The 18,662-nt window shown below is 43.6% G+C and overlaps 1 protein-coding gene across 1 annotated transcript in view; it reads left to right on the plus strand.

Annotated features, from left to right (window-relative positions):
• The first annotated feature begins 13,468 nt into the window (after nucleotides 1-13,468).
• Nucleotides 13,469-18,662, plus strand: part of LHCGR (luteinizing hormone/choriogonadotropin receptor) — a 63,246-nt gene continuing 58,052 nt past the window's right edge. Inside the window, exon 1 of the mRNA XM_030857719.2 lies at nucleotides 13,469-13,635. Within this exon, the coding sequence (XP_030713579.1) occupies nucleotides 13,469-13,635 (167 nt within the window). The remainder of the gene's footprint in view (nucleotides 13,636-18,662) is intronic.

An 18,662-nucleotide genomic window follows, 5' to 3' on the forward strand; every position in this document is an offset into this window, starting at 1 on the left:
TTAGCAGGTTACAAAGGAAGTAAAGGAAGAGACTGACCTGAGTCTGTGTGGACCGGGGAATCTATTCAGACCTAACAATCAGTGCTGCAGATTGAACAGAGCTGCGAGCCAGTGGCAGGAGCGGGAGGGTGGCTGGAGGGCTGTGAGCCTCCTGACAGAAATGCCATGAAATGCCAAAGCCGGTGCTATAGGAACAGAGAAGCCTTAAACTGTGGCAAAGTAAGACTCAAGGGGAAAGTGAGAAGTATTTAAATAATACCCTGAATTTGTTCATGTTTCCCAGAGTACTTTCATTCATCTTACTGGGTCCTTACAAGGTCCATGCAAGGAGGAAAAGGGCGAATATTGCTCTCCTTGTTTTTCAGAGGCAGAAACTAAGACCTAGAAAGTGTATCCATCAGCCCCTGAGTTCCTAGGTCTCCGAGCACAGCCTCAGTAAAGGAGGGTTAGATAACCCCTCACCTAATTAGGGCTTCCAGGTAAGAATTCTGAAGGGCTATGATTAAGGGTTCTTAATCTCTGATGGCAGTCCAACAAGAAACAGGCTGTAAAGTTGCAGGTGAGGAGCTCAGTTTAGGAAGTTTAGCTTAAGGAAGCATTTCTGGGGTAAGTCTTGCCAGACAAAGAATGTATGATTGACGGATGTTGAAGAACATCCTATTCTGGTGTTTAAAAATAGAGAAACTGGACTTCCCTGGTGGCGCAGTGGTTGAGAATCTGCCTGCCAATGCAGGGGACACGGTTTCGAGCCCTCGTCTGGGAAGATCCCACATGCCGCGGAGCAACTAGGCCCGTGAACCACAACTACTGAGCCTGCGCGTCTGGAGCCTGTGCTCCGCAACAAGAGAGGCCGCGACAGTGAGAGGCTCCGCGCACCGCGATGAAGAGTGGCCCCCGCTCACCGCAACTAGAGAAAGCCCTCGCACAGAAACGAAGACCCAACACAGCCAAAAAATTAATTAATTGATTAATTTTTAAAAAAATAGAGAAACTTACTTCACTGGAATGATTTCAAGTTGCTGATACAGGGCAGGAGGATAAATTAGAGGGCTATGCCCAGCTGCTTCCAGCCCTGTGGTTCTCTGAAGCAGTTAGAGGAAGGGAGAGAACTTAGGCATGAGAGACCAAAAGTCATTTGAACTGGGATCTAGATTCATCCTCAGCACATTTAGGAATGGGCTAGATTTCAGAGAACCCAGTCTCTCCTTTCACATACTTCTCCCTTCACAGATATTGAAACGCTTCCTTTAGAAAAGCATAATCATTTACATGTACTGTAAAGGTCTCAATGCCTCTACTGCAACAAAGGAAAACACTTACACACACACACACACACACACACACACACACACACACACACACACACTGCCACCCAGAAAAAGAACTGCAGACCTGTATGGGAGGTAGAGAAATATTTGGGGAAGAGGCCTTCAGACATCACACAGATGACACCACCTTGTTCACCCTCTCCCAGCGCCAAGAAACCTCACTGCAGGCTGACCATTGCAAGAAGATCCACAGAGACTCAATCACACCAACATTCCAACTGGAACCTAGCTAGTTACCAGAATTCAATGACCATCCTTGCATGTGCATTTATGATGTGATAATAATTTGATGACCATGTTTATATTTTTGGAGTGCCTTTCTTCTAGGGGATCTCAAGGAATGTTCCATATGGGCTCTTTAACTTTTTAATTATAAATCAACAACTTAATAGTGAAATATAAACAGAATCATCAAAAAAGAAAAATCCACACAGCAAAAGAAACAATCAACAAAGGGAAAAGACAACTTACAGAATGGGGAAAAAAAAATTTGTAAACCATATATCTGATATGGGGTTAATGTTCAAAATATATGAAGAATTCATACAGCTCAAGCAAAAAACAAATAACACAATTTAAAATGGGCAAACAACTTAAACATATTTTTCCAAAGAAGATATACAAATGGCCACTGGTATATAAAAAGATACTTAACATCACATAATTAAGGAAATGCAAATCAAAACCATAATGAGGTATCACCGCATGCCTGTTGGAATTGGCGTCATCAAAAAGACAAGAGATAACTAATGCTGGCAAACATGTAGAGAAAAGAGAAATCTTGTGCACTCTTGGTGGGACTGTAAACTGGTACAGCCACTGTGGAAAAGAGTACGGAGGAGTCTCAAAAAATTAAAAATAGAACTACCATATGACCGAGCAATTCCACTTTTGGGAGTATAGCCAAATGAAATGAAAACACTAACCTAAAAAGATATCTGCACCCCCATGTTCACAGTGGCATTATTTACAATAGCCAAGACATGGAAGTAACCTAAGTGTCCATTGATGGATGAATGGATAAAGAAAATGTCATATATAATCACATTTATATATTTATATTTATTATATGTATGTATAAAATAGAAAATTATTCAGCCATAGGAAAACAAGGAAATCCTGCCATTTCCATAACATGGATGAAACTTGAGGGCATTGTACTAAGTGAAATAAGTCAGACAGAGAAAGACAAATACTGTATGATCTCATTTGTATGTGAAATCTTAAAAAAAAAAAAAACCAAACTCAGAAAAAGAGATCAGATTTATGGTTACCAGAGGGGCAGCAGGGGTGGTGGAGGGCAGATTGGAGGAAGGTGGTCAAAAGGTACAAACTTCCAGTTATGAGATAAATAAGTACTAAGGATGTAATGTACAACCTGATGACTACAGCTAACACTGCTGCATGACATACAGGAAAGTGGGTAAGAGAGCAAATCCTAAGAGCTCTCATCATAATAAAAAAATTCTTTTCTCTTTTGTTTTTGCTTTTTCTTTTTATTATATCCATATGAGAAGATGGATGCTAACCAAACTTACTGTGATAATCATTTCATTATGCATGTAAGTGAAACCATTTAGCTGTTCACCTTAACTTTATACAATGATGTCTGTCAACAAAACTGGGGGGGAAAAAAAGAAAATTTCCAGCCTTCTTTACCATAAAACCTAAACTAGTGTCAAGATATAATGGTCTCTCCTTGCTTTAATACTGTACAGATACAATTTCTCGTAATTGCTATCAATGTACCCATATTAAGGTTTTATTTTCAATACTTAACATCACAGAATCTAGATTTTTTTCATGTCCCTACCTCATTTACATATTTTTTAAAGTAATGTGATATTCAGTTTGTTAACATATCAGATTATCTAAACAAATCACAGTTTGATCATTCACACTGTTTTCACTGAAAGAGAAAAGCGTTTTTTTCTTAGGGATCTGTATAAGTAATATTTATTCCTTGGAAAATGTTTTCCATGACTCAATTAATGGGTTCAACAGTAAATGAGAAAAGACCCAATGGGAATATTATAGTTATCTCCCAATATTTTGCTCATTCATTCATTCATTCACAGAGTAAGATGGAGCGGAAAGATGGAAGGATCCTGAGTCCTTGGCAGCATCTTATTGCTGCCATACTTGCTCTGAACTGCCTATCACATAAATCCCTACTTACATAACCACAGTAGTCAAGTTTCTGCTTCTTGCAACTAAAAGCAATCCTAACTGATAAAACACTGAAACATTTCTTTACGTCTGCACCTCCCTCCCTCCTTTGCTCCTATCTCTCTGGGAGAAGCATCTCTCCTGTTTTCTGAACTAGCCATCCACATGCGTTCTTGATCCCATCCCCTCCCCTGCCTCCTCTTAGACCCTGTTCATAATGTCCTTTCTTATTTGCATCCTCTCTCTCTCCCCCGCATTCTGGCTCTTTATATCTACTAATGAACCTGTTAGGATCTCCCTTTCCTCTACCCAGCTCACCCCTAGGTTAACTCTTCTTCTCCTTCCCTTCACCACCAGACTTCTTGACAGACTTGTCTACACCTACTCACTCCTCAGTCTCTTTCAAGCTGACTTTCACCAGCCCCCAGCTGTGGAACCAGCAGTAAGTTCACCCACGAGCAACTTCCTAGTTAGCACACATCACACAGCCTTTTCTCTGTCTCCATCCTCCTCCAGCTTTCTGCCTATGACACTTCTGACCACGTTTTCCTCCTTCTTTTAAACTTTTTTTTAAAGTACAAATATATTAAATAAGTTTTAGAGAAAATTAGTTCAACCGATTGATAAAATGAACATAGAACTATACCATCTATTTTCTTTCCTTCCTTAGATGCCACTAAAATATAGTAAGGATTTTTTTTCAAACACAGCCACGCTACTCCCCCCAAAAAGGAATCATCCAAAGGATAAAGGGAATGAGAGAAGAAATAATTTGTGGCAGCCATGAGACTCCTCAGGCCTCCATCTACTGGAGTGTAATTGACGAAGGGCCCCCTGCTGCTGTGCTCTGAAACTCACCTATAATCCACGGCTGAGTTTGGGCCCAAGACATGCTTCCCTGAGATTGCTCCCTACCAGTGACTGAGCATGGCAAGGAACTAAGGCAAGCCCATTCCCGGGAGACTCAAGACTCTTCCAACAGCCAGCTTTGGCTCAAGGACTCCTACCAGCCTTGCTGAACGGCCTTACACTGCACTGTGGTCCGGGACGCTCCGCCCAGCCTTCCTCCCTCCTCTCCTTCATTCTCATCTCAGTCTCATGCTCTCTCAGCCTTTTCTGGCTCCTTCCCCATATTCTCTCACAAAGGCAGTTCTCTAATAAAATCTTTGCACATTTAATATTATCTTGAAATCTGCCTCTTGGAGGACCCAGACTAATGCATAACTGCAGGTGAAAGATTTCAACAAATATTTGGAAGATAACAAGCAGACAGAGGAGCAGTAGCTACTGTAAGCAGTGTGACCCAAAACTCAGTGGAACGGAAAGCTGCCAGGCATTGAGCCAATTCCACCAGCAGATCCAGAAAGGCTCAGGACTTGGAGTTGCAGCTTATTGCAGAAGGTGAAGGGGGTAAAATGTGGGGCTAAAAACAGCTCTATCCAGGGGCTTCCCTGGTGCCGCAGTGGTTGAGAATCTGCTTGCTAATGCAGGGGACACGGGTTCGAGCCCTGGTCTGGGAGGATCCCACGTGCCGCGGAGCTACTGGGCCCGTGAGCCACAACTACTGAGCCTGCGCGTCCGGAGCCTGTGCTCCGCGACAAGAGAAGCCGCGACAGTGAGAGGCCCGCGCACCGCGATGAAGAGTGGCCCCCGCTTGCCACAACTAGAGAAAGCCCCTGCACAGAAACGAAGACCCAACAGAGCCAAAATAAATAATAAATTTCAAAAAACAACAAAAAACCCCCAGCTCTATCCATTGAAAGTCTGTATCCAGAGAAATTAGGCCAGCATCTCCTCTCCCAGATCCTGCCCACTCTCTACTAACTGAGCCGTGCCCAAACTCCTGGCCCACAGCAACTGTGCAATAACAAATATGTGTCGTTTTGCGCTGCTTAGTTTGTGGTAATTTGTTACACGATAGACGATTAAATCACACAGCAAAAATAAAGAGAATAAAATACACAGCAGTTAATTAGAAAGGAAGCAAATGCCAGGGCTGTGGATGGGGGAGGAATATGAGAAAGTATTATATGTTTCCATCTTAGCTGTTTAAAGCCATTGGGATAGTTTTAGCAAGAACATTACTTTGATGTGATTTTTGTAAAGTAAAAACTTAAACACATTAAAGGACTGTTGAAATGGGTGTTAGTACCTGAGGTGGTCTGACACTGGGACAGCCAGTCACAGCAGGGTCTGAGGGGAAGATGAAAGTCAGGAGTGGAAGAAGCCACATGCTAATATAAAGTGAGGAGGGTCAGACGTGGCATCCTAAGCTTGTATAAAGAGGCAAGAGTGGGAAGGAAGAGTTGGAAACCAAACCAATAATGAAGCTAGCGAGAGGGGAGGGGCAGGATGTTTGCAGAGCTATCTTGGCCGTGTGAGAAACATCTAACACCAACTGGTATCTGTGTTTTGGTTTATGGATTACCGGGTATACAGTACATGATGTCCTGAGCTGACTTGGAGGTGTAGGATTAGGACAGAAAATGACTCTCCGTTGTTTTTCTCCTCAAAGGAATATGTTTACCTTATTGGATTTACAGTGTAAATATTACTTTGTATTCTGACTTTTTTAACACATTCAACTTTCCTATGTCTCTCAAATTATTTCGTTACTGCATACTACATTGATTAAATGAATCATAATTTCTTTAAATCACTGTAATACTGCTGAATATTCAGTTTATTTCAAATGTGTCATGTGGAATGGACCATAATGAGCATCTCCATTCTCATGGCATTTTTAGTCTGTTCAATTATTTTCTTTGGAAAATCCTCAGTTCTAGGGTCACTGGATTGAGGAGCATACACATATGCCTAGATCTGGATGGGAATTACCACATTGCTTTCCAAAAGGCTTAAACCATTTTCAACACCTGAGTGTATTTGTTTTACAGTTATTTCTCTACCATTTGGTGTTTCCTGTAACTGACGTTTCTCTTGGCTAGTTAGTAGAAGTAAAGTCATACACAGGATTTTCTTTAATTTTTGTAGCTTTAAATTCAAGGAAGAAAAAAATTTACTTTGTCTATCATTTGTCTCGTTTCCTGCATGGATAGTCTATTCTCTGCTGCACAGCCGGCTCTGACAGCTCCTTTTTTTTTTTTTTTTTTTTTTTTTTTGCGGTACGGGGGCCTCTCACTGTTGTGGCCTCTCCCGTTGCGGAGCACAAGCTCCGGACATGCAGGCTCAGCGGCCATGGCTCACGGGCGCAGCCGCTCCGTGGCATGTGGGATCTTTCCGGACCGGGGCACGAACCCGTGTCCCCTGCATTGGCAGGCGGACTCTCAACCTCTGCGCCACCAGGGAAGCCCCTGATAGCTCCTTTGATTCCTCCTCCTTCCTGGTAGGTATCCTGCCTGCCATGCCGTCCTGAGCCCACGGCTTTTCTCTTCTAGCAATCTCTCCCAGGGTTTCATTAATCACTCTGGAGCAGTGTATCTCAGAGGGTAGAATGGGGTCCCTTCTCCAAAAAAAGTCACTTGAGATACTTTTAAAACGCACATTTCCTATCCTGATGCCAATGTACAGAAGCAGAATCTCCCTGCATCTGCCTCTTAAGCAACTTCCCAGAAGTGATTCTAAGAACTTGACAACCACTGATGTAGAAAACCCAAGTCTGTCTCTCCCATTTCACTGTTTCCCTTGCTCCGCACCAGTGAGGTTCAGCCACCTCCTGGGTCTCTCCAGCCTGATGTCACCTCAAACTCCACACATCCTAATAGCACTCCTCATCTTCCAGCATGGCCCCTCTCTCACAGGCCCCCTCAGCACTGTTGCAAGTCAGCCCCTGCTACATTCCCTTGTGATGAAAACAGGACCACCATTCTTCCAGTCCATGGGCCCCACGTGCACCGTTCAGTACTCACGGCTATTTCCAAACTAATCTTTGAAGGAGATTCGCCTTTTGATAAAGGCCTTGCAGACCCTAGGGTAATGACTGGCCTTTCTGTTTGTCTGCATGCCACATCATGTCCGGAAAGCATAACTCAATGTGACAGATATGATCAGCAGTAGGCAGACAGATGGTACGGCTCTCCGTCCATCTCTAATAGAGCCGCACCCAGCAAGGGGCTCTCTCAGCAGGCCTGACAGCCCGTCACCATGCCCGCCCAGGACAGGATGAGAGCAGTAGGGTGAGGGGAGAGGGCCGCTGCCTCCACACAAAGCAGCCGGGAGGAAAACAGAGGTTTTCTTCACTCTCCAGGCCCTGATCTCTGTGTTTTAAATGCATCTGAAGGCAGATCACAGACCGGGGTCCTGACACAGCTCTCACGGGAGGAAGCTTTCTGCGAGCTCTTCCCTCTGTGCTGGCAAAGGGCGTCTACCTCCTAAACTCGACATACACATGGACTTCAAAAAGTATTCTAAAAATTAATAATTCAGGTGAAGATACAATCGAATCAATATGCTCTCACCCTGTGCTGTATTTTCATTTTTAAAGGGGACCTGGGAAAGCAATGCTTAGCCTCAAATAACGTATTGATAACATTGGGATTTCTAGATCTTGAGTATCTAAAAATACTCAGAGGATGGAATACTCAGAGAGGGATCCAGGCAACCTTGCCTTTCACCACCAAAGCCACACATTAGTGGGCTATATCCATGCTAAGGTCAGCTCTGGCTTCTAGTTCAGTGAAAGAGTTCTTTGCCCTAAAAGTCAAGTGCCTGAACATTTGTGAATAACTCAGTTTTCTCAACCTGTTTTCCCAAATCCGTATTCTCAAAACATGTCCCAAAGTCACAGGGCCATATGCTATGGCCCTCTTGGAGATTCAGAGTGCATGTTAAAAGTTCTGAGAAATTGTCTAGTAAAGAACCTTATTTAACTTTTTTAACCCAATTTTTCCCAAATTTCTTGAACTTTGACACATTTTCCCTAAATATTGTCAATGAGCATGGCAGGCAACCAGTATCCTGTGGTACACACTTTGATTAATGCTATATCTGCTTTTAAAAATCAAATCCTGCAAGAGGGAGGAGATATGGGGATATATGTATATGTATAGCTGATTCACTTTGTTATAAAGCAGAAACTAACACACCATTGTAAAGCAATTATACTCCAATAAAGATGTTTAAAAAAAAATCAAATCCTGTTTCCTTGTGGATTTATTTCACCATTTCAGAAAGTTTTCTCTCTTTCCTTGTATTGGCTCTAGCTAATATTTTAGCTTGAGATTTTATTTCTAAACCAAGGTCTCCGTTTGCTAGGAGGCATTGCCTCAAATGCAAAGAATGTTTTGTGAATTCTTTAGCAAAATGCAGCTTCTCTAGAAAGAATAATATGGTTCTATGTCACTACCTCTTTGTTCACTCATTTATCATTCATTCATTTGTTCATTCACTGACTCCACTCCTTTATTCCCAGAAGCACTGTGATAAATGCTGCCAGTGCAAAGGGGAAAAATTCACTGTGTTTGTGATGAGTCCTATGACAGATATAAGAATAGAAAAGTCCTATTTCTTTCCCAGCTGAGAAGGGGTGAAGGAGGTAGACAGAATAAAGGTCACAGCAAGGCTGATAGTGGAGATTAGGAATTCTGGTTGCAAATGAGTGAGATTCAATTTCAATTTGCTTTTAAGCAAGAGGTGATGTATTGGCTCATTACATTGGCAAGTCCAAGGGAGGTGCTGGCCTCTGGTCTGTCTCCCAATGTGTCTCTCATCTCTGTTTTTCTCTCAGTAGCTTTAGTCACTGCCAGAACAGACAGGCTTTTTCCAGGAGACAAGGAGGACAGCAGCCCCCAATTCATTCACAGCCTTCCGGCAACATAACCAAAAAGGCAAGCCCCCTTCTCTAGCTCTCTCTCTCTCTCTGTCAGCGTTGCAGAAGGAATCTCATGCCCCAGACCAGCCTTCGCCCTCCATTTCCAGACCCACTCCTAGGACCAGGGCCCAGGTGTCCATCAGCCTGTAGCGTTGAGTTCCTCTCAAGGCCCACAGGAACCCCAGGGCCACGTTGGAGGTGGCACACAGCTGACCACATCTCTGCTTCCACACCATGGATGAAATTTTCAAGCAGGCAACAGAGAAGTTGCATGAAATATCAGAATGTAACTTTCAGGGATCATCTTTTTTTATTTTCTTTGTTTTGTTTTTTGTTCCAAGTGGCAAAAGTAGACAACTGACAGGCATAACTCTATTTTTTCTTTCTTTCCTTACACATTTTTTCTTCCTCTGCAGTTACATTCACATTTCTTCTGAGGAAAAGGTAAAACCACTGCTTTTAAGAGGAAGATGTATCAGTTATGGTACTCATAGGGCATGTGTTCAGAAGCACAGAATCTTGCCTTGTACTTGAGGGTTTTTTTTTTATTACTTTGCTGACTTCTTCCAACTCCAATGTCTTAGTGTGACATCAAGTGCTGTTGAGTTTTGATCTAGTAAGACATGAAGAAAAACAGGATCCATGATCTTGTAAAATTGCTCACTCCCACCAGAAAAGAAAAAACTTAAAGTAAGTAAACTGATTGCTACTTAAAAGGAAAAGCTTCAGCATTACAACCAATTGAGCACTTTTGTAAACACACACACACACACACACACACACACACACACACACAATGCTATTTTATGCATGTGCTTGTATACACCAGGTTTCTTTGACAGTGCATCCCAATTCTTAGGCTTCACTCAGAGTCCTTCAAAAAGATTCTTGAACTTTGTCTTCCCAAAGCAAAAGTAATTCTAGAATTTCCATTTTAGTGTTTCGCCAGTTGTGCTCTGGCAATCCCGTGCATCAAAATTCCATGGGGTGCTTGTTAAAATGCAGACTCCTGGACCCCACCCCATACCAATTAATTCAGAATCTCTTTAGAGAGGGTGTCCCAGGAATCTTTGTTTTTAAAGCTTCCCAAATGATACTTCTGTACCCTACAATATGAGAAGCTCTGTTCTAGAATTCTGGAGAGCTCTATTAGGATTTCTGAGTTGTGGTGTCAGATATTTTTATATCTCTAAGGTAGAATAAACTTCTTATGAATTCCATGAACTTTAGTTTGTCAGCAAAATATAATTAGCAATCCTTGTGGGTCATGCTCTTTTGCAGTTCTGTGACAAAAGCAACTATAAGCATAGTTATATGACTCAGAAGTCCTTCAGGTTTAAAAATATTCACTCTAAATAGGTCACATATTAATGAGTAGGATAGGTAAGTTCCATTGTAACAAACTTTTGTGATTATAGCAAACAATTCCATATGATTTTGTTATAATAGGTACATTGCAAGAACTGACGTGATGATTAAGATCCAACTGAAATTACTCATAGATAGAAAAATTTTATGAAAATTCATTACAGTCGTGAGTTTTCTTCCAAATAAACAACTTCACCTCTTCATAAACAGGATTTGATTTCCAATCCAAGACAAGCAATAAGAAATCAATGTAAACAATTCAACTCCTTCTACTTCCGATACAATAAGTGCATTAATAATACACAAAGTCCTTGCATTTTAGAGCTAGAAAAGCCTTAGGGATCGTGGACTCCAACCCCTCCTCCTACAGATAAGGAAACTGAAGACCAAAGTCACACTATTGATGATGGTCAAGATATCCTGACTGCCCAAAACTTCTCCTACTGGAGTATAAGTAGCCCCCAAGGATATCCAAGCACAGAATCAAATGGTTCTTCAGGGATGAGTGAGAACAATGGTTCATTTTATATAACAGAAATGCTATGAAGTAAAAAGAAAAAGCCACATAAAACGTAAGACTTGGAATAAATGCCACTCGGCCACCTTGAGTTATTCATTCCTTCCCTCCTGCACTTCATGCTACATGGTGGAAACGTTTGAAAAGCCAGTGCTATCCCAACTCCCTTACCAAAATCTGACAAATTAAAAGGGGAAAGAAAACGTGACCTCAAAGTAGTCATGAGTAATTACTTGATACTTATCCAGATAGATCCATAGTGGTTGAGAATTAATCAAGCAAGTCTGTTAAGCTCATCTCAGATGATTTACCAAGCATCTATATATAGATCTGTGCTTGGGTTTCATTTATTCATCTTGTTATTCAACAGATATATACTGAGCACCTATTAGGAGCTAGAAACATGTCCTAGCAATACTAAGATGAATAGTAAGGGGGGAGCAAAACTAAAGCGATAATTACAGAGTGTTATATTACAGGCCATAAAATCAAGTGCTATGGGCACAATTACTCAGCTAGGTTGGGTCCAGGAAGGCAGTACAGTGGAAATGACTTTGGGCTGAGTTTTGAAGGACAACCAGGAGTTTACCTAATGGAATATGGGAAAGGAAGAGAAAATCATTCCAGGTGAGTGAATAGCATATACAGTGGTATGAAAGGGTGAGATCAGGTAAACAGTAGAAGAGAGGGATCCAGAGAAGAAAGACAATATTATAGACAAAAGCTTTGTTGTTTTTTTTTTAATGTCATCTAGCACAATGTGGCCAAAGCCATATGATTTTTTTTTAATTAAAAAAAAAAAATCTGGGCTTCCCTGGCGGCGCAGTGGTTGAGAGTTCCGCCTGCCGATGCAGTGGACACGGGTTCGTGCCCCGGTCCGGGAAGATTCCCACATGCCGCAGAGTGGCTGAGCCCGTGAGCCATGGCCGCTGGGCCTGTGCATCCGGAGCCTGTGCTCCGCAACGGGAGAGGCCACAACAGTGAGAGGCCCGCGTACCGCAAAAAAAAAAAAAAAAAAAAACTACCTTCCTCAGGCAAGAGACTCACAAGACACTACAGACTGGTGACTTAGCTGGTCTGACCTTGAGAGTTAGCTTCAAAACAAAAAGAAGGAACTCTGTTCTTTTACTTCCTGTCTGTACAGTCTTAGACACCTTCCCAGCTCTCAAAGTCCACCTCTTTCCAGAATCCAAACAGAGTCCTTGGAAGGAGGAAAGGAAAAGTGTTTTAATGATGAAATTAAATAGGGGAAATTTTGCATCCCCGTGGTTAACCATAAAATTTGTCTCCTTTTCGAGTCCTTGGTATGTAAATCATATATTAATTTTTTTCATAGGTAAGACAAAGTGAGTGAGAGACATGAGTTCAAACAGGTTTCCACTAGTGATTTAAGAGCTCTGTGATTTCGCAGAAGTCACGTAACCTCTCAGGACATCATTTTTCTCGTTGCAAACACCCTTCTAGTTTATGGTGAAACTTAGACGTGATGTGAGGAAGAGAACCTGTCACAGGGTCTAGCCTATCCTGGGCCTCCCATTGCAGCGGCCGCTGTACATTATTATAACAGTTTCATTCATTCAACACATCTTTATTGAGGACTTACCATGTAGAAGCCAGAAATATAAAAATAAATCTGAACTGGACTTTGCTTTCTAGGACCTCACAGTCTATAGTGAAGGTAGAGAACATGCTCAAATCACTACTGTTAGGAGGAAAGTGGTTACTACCAAGAGAAAAATTACCGGGGTTGTTGGGAGGACAGAGATTACCCATAGCCTGAAGGAGTTGCTGGGAGAGAGTGGGAAAGGATTTGGGGGCTGAGAATGAAAGAGTGGAGGAGGAGCGTCTTTCACCCCTTCTGAAGCAGCCAGGGTTGGTATCGAGTATCATCAGTCCGTCCCTCTCACATATGTAATAAGAGAGATTCGGGAAAGGAACACAACTCGCTCAACTTCACACTCATAGTTACAGCAGAGCCAGGACGAGAATTCAGAACTCCCCACCTCTTCCCGTATCCAAAGCATTCACCACTTCCACACGCTACCTCCTGTAACTAGGACCATTTGGAGATGCAGAGGCCAGGCTGGGGAACGCAGCAGAGAGGAGGTGATGGGGTCCCTCAGGCCACTGTCCTGGGTCGAGGCAGAGAGGAGACTCAGCAGCGGGGGCGCCGTCGGGGATGGGGGGAGCAGGGGCGGGCCGGCGCGGGAGGAGCCGGAGGGCAGGCCAGTGGGCGGGGAGAGGGGCGCGGGCCGCGCTCCCGGGCTGTCCCGGGCACTGGCCCAGCCGCAGGAGCCCGCGCTCAGGCTCCCGGCCATGGGGCGGTGGTCCCCCGCGCTGCGGCCGCTGCTGCTGCTCCTGCTGCTGCCGCCGCCGCCGCCGCTGCCCCGGGCGCTGCGCGGGGAGCCCTGCCCCGAGCCTTGCAGCTGCCCGCCCGACGGCGCCCTGCGCTGCCCCGGCCCGCGGGCCGGCCTCAGCCGACTGTGAGTACGCGGCGCCCCCGCCCCGGCACCCTCGCTCGCTCCGGCCGCCTTGCCTCCCTGCTCTTTGGTCCCCTGGATGCTAGGAGAAAGACGCTGCACCACCTCTCAGGGTGATAAGCCCAAGTTTGGCGTCTTTGCCACGCCCCGCCACACCTGGGGTTGGGGTCCCGAGCACCCTCCAGCCCCAGATGGCCCCAGGCCCTCTCTTTCACCCTGGTTGGGGCCACGGCCAGGGGCGTGGAACTGCCCAGAGGCCACACGGGATGGCTTCGCTCCCTGCAGCTGCTGGAAGCGGACGGGGTGTCATGCTCCTCAGTCAGCAGCTATCTCTGCCCGGAGAAGTCTTGCGTGTTCTTTGAGCCTTGGGCCAGCCAGGATGGCGAAGGTTACCGTGTGCTCTGTTTACCCTATGTTCCTCTAGGAATGGGGCGCTCGGGCCCAGTGTCCAGGCGTGACCTGGTCACTCAATGGGGACTGCTGGCTGGCGCATCCCCCAACCAGTGCTCCCCTACACTTTAGTGAGCATACAAGTCATCGCTCCACCCCAGCCCCAGATGTACTTGCATTTCAGCCTGGTTGTCTGATCAGATGTACTTGCATTTCAATCTGGTTGCCGACTCGATGTGAGGCCTTGGGTTCCAGCTCTGGCACACCACCACCCCTTAGGGAGCTGTATACACCGGCAGGCAGGTGGAGGAAGCTGGCTGCTGTAGTGATGGGGTATAGAGGAGAGGGCGGTCTTCGATACTAGCGTATCTGAGTGTCACCAGACACTTTTTCGGGAAAAGGTACCACATATGATATGGTTCTATTTCTATTTCTATGTCCAGATAGACAGAAAGGAGATGAGTAGCCATCAGGTTGGAGTGAAGGCCCAGTGACTGCTAATGCCTGTTGCTTTTTGTGGTGATGAAAATTATCTAAAATTAGATGGTGGTTATGGTTGCACAACTCCATGAACATACTAAAAACCATCGCAAGGTACAATTAAAATGGGTGAATTTTAGAGTATATAAATTACATCTTGATAACGTTGTTAAAAGAGAAAAGGAAAGAAAAAAAAAAGAAGACGACTATAAAAGTGTCCAAAAGGCACCAGGCTGGTAGAGGTGTTGGTTATGTTCTAACCGTTAGATGTGATGGAATTCCATGCTGGGGGAGGAAAGAGATCCCCCCGCCCCATGTCCTTGGGCTCCCAGCAGTCTGTCAGGAGCTTGCTTGATGGAGGGAATTCCTCCACCCTCCTGAAGGGCTGAAATTCTCCTCTGGGACAGTTAGTGGCCTTTGGGGAATATTTGTGGTTGAGAGATACAGTTTAAAGGTTGAGGGGCTTATATTAATTGGTTTGCGTTAATTATCTTGTCAGCTCAATTCCCTGAGGGTGAGGACCACGCTAATAGAATTTGTTTCAATCAATCAATAAACGCATAGAAGCTGCCTTCCGAGTCCCAGCCCTTGTCCTTCCCTGACAAGCCTCCCATCTTGCTCTTAAGGATGATTGTGCCACTAACACTGGGCCTTTCTCACTCACCTGGTACTTATCATACAGGTTATAAGAACCTGAGATCCAAAGAGTTGGAAAAATCAACCCAAGGTCCCACAGCTATTGAGTCGCAAAGACAGGACTTCACCTGCTATCTTTTTATATTTGCTAGTTTTTGTAAGAAAATTACCCCTTCCTTAAAAAACAGAAGAAAAAAAAATTCTCAGCTTCTCCAAATTGGCACTGAGTTAGAAAACCTCCTGGTTTCTACCAGGAGACAGGCATGGGTGAGGCAAGTCCCAGTCCCTTTCAGATTCAGCTTTTCACTGAGGTCTCTCAACAATTCCTGCTGCCACACCCACACTGGCCTCAGGAGAGTAGTACCTCTTCCCTGGAGTAGGCTGAAGTGAAAAGACTAAAACAGAAACAAATTCTCTCACTGCCCCACGGCACAGTTTAAAGAAGCCTTGAACACCTCAGAAAGATTTTACAGGGTTAACTAGGTTTGGGGATGGAAGTGGGAAACAGGTACAAAATAAGTACTGCTGCCATGCTGAGGCTGGTTAGTCCCACTCCCCAAAAGAAGCCAGCTGTCCAGGCTCTGAACATTCCTGTGGGATTCTAGAGAATCCCTGACTCCCTCCCTTCACATGCATTATCTTGGCATGCACACCAGCAGCATCTCCTCCTAGACATTTAAACCCCTTAGGTCAGCACGCGCTCTGGCCCGCACAAAGTCAGGCTTCCCAAGGAGCAGATAATTGAGAGATGACCTCATCCTTCAAGGGAGAAGCCTATGGAGGTGGAGCCTATAAAAGCCAAAAGGGGATAAGTTTTTCAGCACGATAAGGTGACTTCAATGTCCGTATGACAAGAGGATGCATAGAACGAATAGGAAGGTAGTTTCTTTAAGGCCATGTTCTTCATACCAGCAGCATAAGTACCACCTGGAAAATGTTAGAAATGCATACTCTCAGGCCCCAGTTTCTGCATCAGAAACTCTGAAGGTGTAGTCCAGCAATCTGTATTTTAACAAGCTCCCCAGGTGATTCTGATGCATGTTAAAGTTTGAGAATCAAGGTATTCCTCCATGGAGGATATAATCTTCTGGAAAGCAGGGAGCATGTTTTAAACTTCTTTGTGCCAGACACTTCTCTTCTCCATCCCCTCCAACACCCCTGACACACACACACACCCAGTACCTATTTATTGCAAAAGGCAGCTGTGATCAGATTAAAACTTCAAAGTCTGAGATATGGAAAAATAAACAAGATTAAGAAAGAATTTTTTGTTTTGTTTGTTTTGTTTTGTCTTCAAAAAAAGGAGTAGAGGAAGGAATCCATGGAGAAGGACAGATTGAAGACACAAGGGATGATGGTATAAGATGCCCATGGGAGTGGGAGGAAGACATCAGTGTCAGATCAGAGGGGAAGGGTTCATCTTAAAAGAGAGGGATACTTCTGAGCTCTGGCAGAAGAAGACAGATGGATGAAGGTATAACTTAACATTGAGGCAAAGGAAAGAAAAAGTGAATGGGTTCTGTTTAAATCCTCTTTTCTTGACGATGAATGAATGAAGTGGTAAACAGTAATTCCAAGATAGAAAATGCCATGAATAACAAGTTATTAGGAGTTCATAAAAAGAAGAGAGCTGAAATTATGAGATAAGGGATAAGAGGGATGTGGTCTTGCACTGTTATCCACAGGGTCTGATTCTGCAGAGAGAAGGGTAGATTTCTCAATTCTGGGGCTCAGAGGAGGTGAGTACCACAGAGCACCTTAAAATTCATCACTGGCCCCTCAGTAGATGTTGGTTCACGTTTTAATCATTTCAGGCCTTGGTAGTCCTGCCTTATAAGACTTCCATCTAAAGTCCACTATTTGGTTAAAAAAAAAAAAGGAAAATGGATAATAATTGCTTATGATTGATAAGCCCACTGCTTGCAAATTTTGAAAATGGCATTGTTCAATTGTTCAGATCTTTCCAGCCCAATAATATTTTATTAAAACCTTAGGTATTTAAAATCTAAAATATGATACAAAAAAGAAAAAAAAAGCCTCCCATGTATTCACTCATTTTAACTGGAGAAAAAAAAAAGTAAAAGAAAATAATTAATTTAAAAAATGTCCTTTTCCTTTTGTTATTAGTTCCAGACAAGTCGAAGGAGGGAGAGGGAAAAAAAAATCTCACCTTGCCCATGGTTATATAAAGATCTTTGTCTCTATGACAACAGAAAGGTTGATCTGCTTGGTATGGAAACAGCTTCTGAAAAATCTGTTAGTAAGAAAATGCTAATAATAATAATAGCAATTTATTTTTTGCATGCTGTGCCTACTAAACAGAGATTAAACTTTTAGACTTTATTATAAGACACAATCCAGAGACTTTGGAAGGATAAAATGTGCTGTATCCGTCAGTCCAGTGTCACAGGAAGATGTTAATTTTCTGACATCTTTCCTGAATGTCTTTCTCCTTCTCCTACCTTGAGAATAAATCAGGATCCAGAATGGTGTTCTATGCTGTAGAAGGATGTACCAATGGAGGGCATGGTCCCTGCCCTTGAGAAGCCCACAATCTAGGTGGAAACACACCCACACCCAAGAGACGTGTAGGTAGGAAGAGAGAGGCAACGAGGCTGTAAGAAATTCAGGAAATAGATCGGTCACTGTGGACTGAAATCTCCAAGCGAAGGTGTCATGGACCAGGGTTATGAGGCTAAACCTTGAAGGAGAGAAGGGAAGGAGAGTCCAGGTGGAAGAAAAACACAGGTGAGAGTAGGCTAGACATTTCCCTACTGAGAAGCAAAGAATACGGTTGAATGGATCCTTCCCTTTTTATACCTCTCCCTCGTTCTTTGGAGAAATTTTTTGGTAAGGGAAGATATAAAGTCATCAGAAATATTTGATTAAATTACCCAGAGAGTTGTTCAAAAAGAAAAAAAAATTCCTAATATGTAGGAACTAATAAACTAATCTTAACTAATAAACTAATCTCAACTAATAAACTTTCAAAGTCATTCTTGGACAGTTGATTACAAAGGCATTAAGTAAAAATCATGATTTGGAGTCACTTCCAACAAGCTTTCCCCAATGTCCCCTCTCTCCCACACACACATACTTGCTTTGATACCTTGTACTTACATCTACTTTTGCATACACCCCACATAACGTAACTATTTATTCCATGTGTACCTCCTCTGCAACAGCAGGGTTTCTCAGCCTCAACACAATTGTCATTTGGGGCCAGATAATCATTTGCTGTTGGGGGCTGTTCCATATACTGTACGGTGTTTAGCAGCATCCCTGGCCTCCACCCACTATATGCCAGTAGCACTGCCCTCCCAAATGATGCCAACCGAAAATGTCTTTAGACATTTGCCAAACGCCCCTGGCATGTGTGTGTGTTGGGGCAAGGGGTGGGGGAGTCCCCACCTCACCCCACCATGGTTTTGAATCATTGTGCCAAAGTGAGAAGCACCTGAAGAGGTCTTAGTCAACTCAGGATTCCCAAAATTTCACAGGTAGTATGATTAAAGTGTCTATCG

Source organism: Globicephala melas, chromosome 12 (assembly GCF_963455315.2).
Source record: "Globicephala melas chromosome 12, mGloMel1.2, whole genome shotgun sequence".
NCBI lineage: Eukaryota > Metazoa > Chordata > Mammalia > Artiodactyla > Delphinidae > Globicephala > Globicephala melas.